Source organism: Clarias gariepinus, chromosome 21, assembly GCF_024256425.1.
Source record: "Clarias gariepinus isolate MV-2021 ecotype Netherlands chromosome 21, CGAR_prim_01v2, whole genome shotgun sequence".
NCBI lineage: Eukaryota > Metazoa > Chordata > Actinopteri > Siluriformes > Clariidae > Clarias > Clarias gariepinus.
In genome coordinates this window covers 20,325,330-20,330,000 of record NC_071120.1, presented here as the reverse complement: position 1 = coordinate 20,330,000, position 4,671 = coordinate 20,325,330, and the positions used below count along the sequence as shown (strand labels likewise).

At 37.0% G+C, this 4,671-nt stretch overlaps 1 protein-coding gene across 4 annotated transcripts in view; it reads right to left on the bottom strand.

The window, feature by feature from the left end:
- prdm8b (PR domain containing 8b) overlaps positions 1 to 2,533 on the bottom strand; it is a 5,120-nt gene extending 2,587 nt beyond the window's left edge. Inside the window, exons 1-2 of one of the 4 annotated variants that reach the window (XM_053480551.1) lie at positions 2,373 to 2,533; positions 283 to 510 (exon numbers count right to left, since the gene is read on the bottom strand). In XM_053480551.1, coding sequence (XP_053336526.1) covers positions 283 to 501 — 219 coding nt within the window. In that variant the 5' untranslated portion in view covers positions 502 to 510; positions 2,373 to 2,533. The other 3 variants (XM_053480552.1, XM_053480553.1, XM_053480554.1) reach the window with 3 other exon arrangements.
- Between the last annotated feature and the right edge of the window lie 2,138 nt (positions 2,534 to 4,671).

Genomic DNA, 4,671 nt, shown 5'->3' with positions numbered 1-4,671 from the left:
AAAAATGAAACAAATAGCCATTGTAAGAATTAATTCAACACGGGATTTATCAGCTCATTGCATTAAAAACTAATATTTTAATCACGGAGTTAAACTTTACATGCTCAGATTTTGTTTTCTTGCTTTGTGTTGTGTTTGTTTGAGCATTGTGGACTTGTCTTCCTACCTTCTCTGAAAATTTCAAACTGATTTTCAATTCACTTATGAACTCGTGTGCAATCACAAGCTCAATCAGAACCTTGCAGAAAATGCGATGTGAGAATCAGACACCACGACTCGTACCCTGAAAATGTAAGGCGCCGTCCTCTTGTCTGTGGATTTGAGGGCGATGAATGCGATGCTGTCGTATAGGGAAGTGTGACTGAGCACACACGGCCCGAATATAGCGTTTTCGGGGATATCGCAGGTGGTGTACACACTCGTGAAAATGTCAGTTAAACACTGCTGCATGGCCTTAGCGTCTCCGTCCCACGCCAGCTTCTGCGAACTTGACTCCTCCATCACGACCTTCTAACCAACATACAGAAAATGAAGCGGGAAAAAAAAATCTAATTAAGTCCAGCACTCAGATTAAAATATAGGCTAATCAGTTAAGATCTGATTACACTCTACTTTATGCGTGTATAAAACAATGGGAAATGCAATAAATACTAGATAAGTGTTAGACACGTGGTCATGTTAAGAAGCATGCTTAAATTAAAATACATATGCGACTTTTTAAAATCAATGCATATTTGTTTTAAAATAGGCCGAACTGTTATTCACTGTTATTTATTTATTCTTTAAAACAATAAAAACAACGTGCATTCTTATTATTATTATTATTATTATTATTATTATAAACATATTATATGAATCACAGTTACAACAGTCGCTATATATCATTAGGCTATTTTGCACGTTTTTCACGCCACTGATACGGAGAGAAATTAGCGGCATTTATAGTCGGGGCAGCATGTCGAATGGATTTCAAGTGCACTGTCAAAGTCGCTGATTTCGTGTGCAGCAGGCTTCACTGCTATTCTACACCAACCTAACGTATGTCCATTCATTACCATAATCCACCACTTTCCCTCAGAGACTTTTATTAAACCAGCAAAGATTGACTTATTTTTCTAAAACCAAATGCACACTTAAAAATTATCCGCTTTATTTTGTTTTTAACGAATAAAACTCATTATGAGCTGCAATAAACGAAGAGAACTTGTAACTAAAATTTACAGATACTCTTTACTTAGACAAAATCTGACACTGTTTATACTACCTTTATGTTAATATCCTTTATTCATTATATATCATTATGTCCTTTGATCACTTTATGGTAATGTCCATTAATCCTTTAATCTTAAATTTCTGTTATGTTTTTGGCACATTATTTGTAGCATTTTTGCAGAATGTCTAGTGGACTTGCCAATGTAAATTTTAAATGAAATGAAATTTCTTGTCATTTTGATCACCTAAATATTACCCTAATTGAGTCCATAAAATAAACACACACACACACACACTTGATATGATATTATGATATATCCTCTCTGATATAATATATATATATATATATATATATATATATATATATATATATATATATATTGCCTAACACACTCGTGCTCTTTTTAAAGATTATCTGAATGCGTCCAAAGAACCATCTAAAAGCGCATTAACATGCCGAAAACGTACTATGAAGCCCAAACTGAATATCCGACTTTCCGACTTCACTCAATAGTCCTATAAACGCAGCTGCGCTTTATATTTTAGATATTTTTATCTATAGTTTGTGTTTTACGATTGTTTCTAATATAAATATTTGTGCATGTCTTTTTTGTTCTTTCCTTTATTAGTTTTAGTGCTGATCTCTTCTTTTGTAGCTGGTCGGGACCGCCGGGCAAAGCCACACAAAGAGCCCGATGAATATGCATCTCTCCCCTAAACACTACAGCCAAGCCCGGGCATTTCCACAACACAACAGATGAACCCACTGACCCCCGGCTTCACGGTGAAATTTATAACCCTTTCTGAGCGCGGCTTTGTTATTATTCCGATTTACGAGTGCACAATAACGACAAAACTCGCTGACGTCGTTTAGTGAAGAGAAATATATTGTAAGTCAATGCGCCTTTCCTAGTCCTCCCTGGACTAAACATCTGCGGAAACCTTTCTCTCGCGTGTACAGCAAAGCATCAGTGCTGAAACAACACACACTAGAGTCCCACAAACTTAATACAAATCAAATGCAATACTTATTTATGTTTTTTTCTTTTTTGGACACGAACAATGTTAATTTAACTCAGCACTGAAAGGATGCTGATGTGCATCCAGTCCTAAGGATGCTTTGACAATGAATGAAGCGCATCCGTGATGTACATACTCACCGATTAATAAATGATAAAAAAACCACACAGTAATCCACAAGGTTTGCAGGCAGTGAGTCGTGCGTGCACCGTGCAGAGCCGTGATCGCGAAGTCCGCGCGCTCAGTACATTTCCCGCTCCGCTTGAAGGTGAGAGTGCCGGCGGGCGCGAGCGCAGATGGAGCCGTGAAGCAGCGACTGACTGACACACACACTCTCGCACACACACTTTTTGTTTGCTGCGCATAATCTGCCCAATGAGGCGTGTCGCTCTCCGTCTCCTCCCTTTAACTCTTCACTAGCCGAGGCCGAGGTTAACGCGCGTTAGTTCGGTGCAGCAATATAGAAACAAAACATATAATCAGTTGCGATGCTGGAGATCCGTTCAGAGTGATGCCATATCAAAGTGGCACAAGGAATAAAAAAAGGTGCATAATTTTACGCACTTTCACGCAGCCCTGGACTGCCCTGGACTATTGCCAATGATTAGATTGTTGTGATTGTTTTAATAATAATAATAATAATAATTATTATTATTAATTATTATTAATTATTATTAAAATATTATTATTATTATTATTATTATTATTATTATTAAAATAATTATAATTGTAATAAAACTACTTCTGCTACCACTCCTACTGCTACCAACCTAGTAGTAATGGCAGTAGTAGAAATATTAGTAGTACGTAGTAGTGGAGCAGCAAAACATTTATGAAAGTTCTTTTATGGCTTCAATTACTGTCTCTGGACCCTTTAAATAAATTCCAGGAATCTGGAATAATAATAATACTACTGCTACAACTTAATCTTAAACATCAATTTAAATAACTCCTAAGGTATCCAACTATGTACATTTACTACTAACAATTCTACCACCACTACTACTAGTAGTGCTATTAGTGCTATTATAGTATTAGTGATAAGCAGCATTCCCCATGTATGAGCAAATAGATTGCAAAATACCTTTATTCACTTATACTTCACAACCTTCATACCATACTGTTTGTAAAGTTTGTAACCAATAAGACCAATAAAAAGATATAGTCCTTTCGTTTGAGTTTTTTGGTTAGCATACGTATACTTATTTTAGTTATATACACATATTTTAGTTGGCACAGTTCTACTTTATAACCTTCCATACCCTGCTACTTGCATGGCCAGACATCTTTTTTTCATTTGAGTTGCATCAGTAGCTCTTCAAATTTTAGTTGGCATCACCTCCCTCTCTTCTTTAATAGGACAAAAAAAAAAATGCATATTGACAATTTCCTATAACGATCCTAACATTAGAAGCTGCTAATTATCGTTTTGCACTGTACTGAATAAAGGGGTTTCGCGCTGAACCAACGACCAGCCATGTGCAGAACTGTGCCGAACTACTACTCGTTGGCCACCACAGGCGCGCGCTTTACTCTCTCTCTCTCACTCCAGTACGAGAACGCGCGTGTAGATGCGCGCACCGAGGAGGATAGCATCCTGACCAACCTTAGCCTACAGTTTTGTCGGAAGAGCGGTCACTTGCATTCGACACGCGCGAAGTCTTTAAACTTGACCTGACCCTAACCTTGAACACTCGTCACTTTTAAAACGAGTTGGCCGCGTGTTAGAGCAGGTGCTGTCGGGGTCCGAACCTCACGCGCCGGGATGCACGCGCCTCTGAACGCTTGTGATGGAGTGAGTATGGAAAACAGGATTAATGAGCTGTTTCTGTTTTGAACCTGGTTCGTTCAAAGCAGTTGTGTGTCAGGAGCGGGTTCTCAGGTATTAACTGATTGAGATAAGGTAAGTGCTAAATAGGATTAGCTGTTTCAGAATCTTTTCTACGACCACACATGACAAATGAAGTTGTTTGGAAAGATGGCAAGCATTTTTTTTTTTTACCATTGTTTAAAATTCATGCATTGTGAATAAATAAAAAAGATATGTCCTTTGCATGTCAATCTAAACATGCAAAGAGAAAAGAGGAAAGCTGTTTAGTCAAAGAACTTGTAAAACATTGCTTATAGGAGCAACTTTTACTTATTAAGAAATTGTATTAATGTTTGTAAACATGGATGTCACTGTAAAGTGCTCTGATTTTTTGGTGGATACAGGTGAAATTTGTTTAAGACAATAAGGCATATATGGTTTTAATAATGATAAAAATGACTCAATGTAAAGCTTTAAGTATAAGCCGCATGTAGGCCTAAGTTATTTATTACATTTCTAACTTAACAGACACAGGAAGGGATAAATATAATAAGTATAGTAATTAAGCAGACACATCCAAAAACAAACACATGGAGATTTATTTTATTTTATTTTCTCAAATTGCAGGT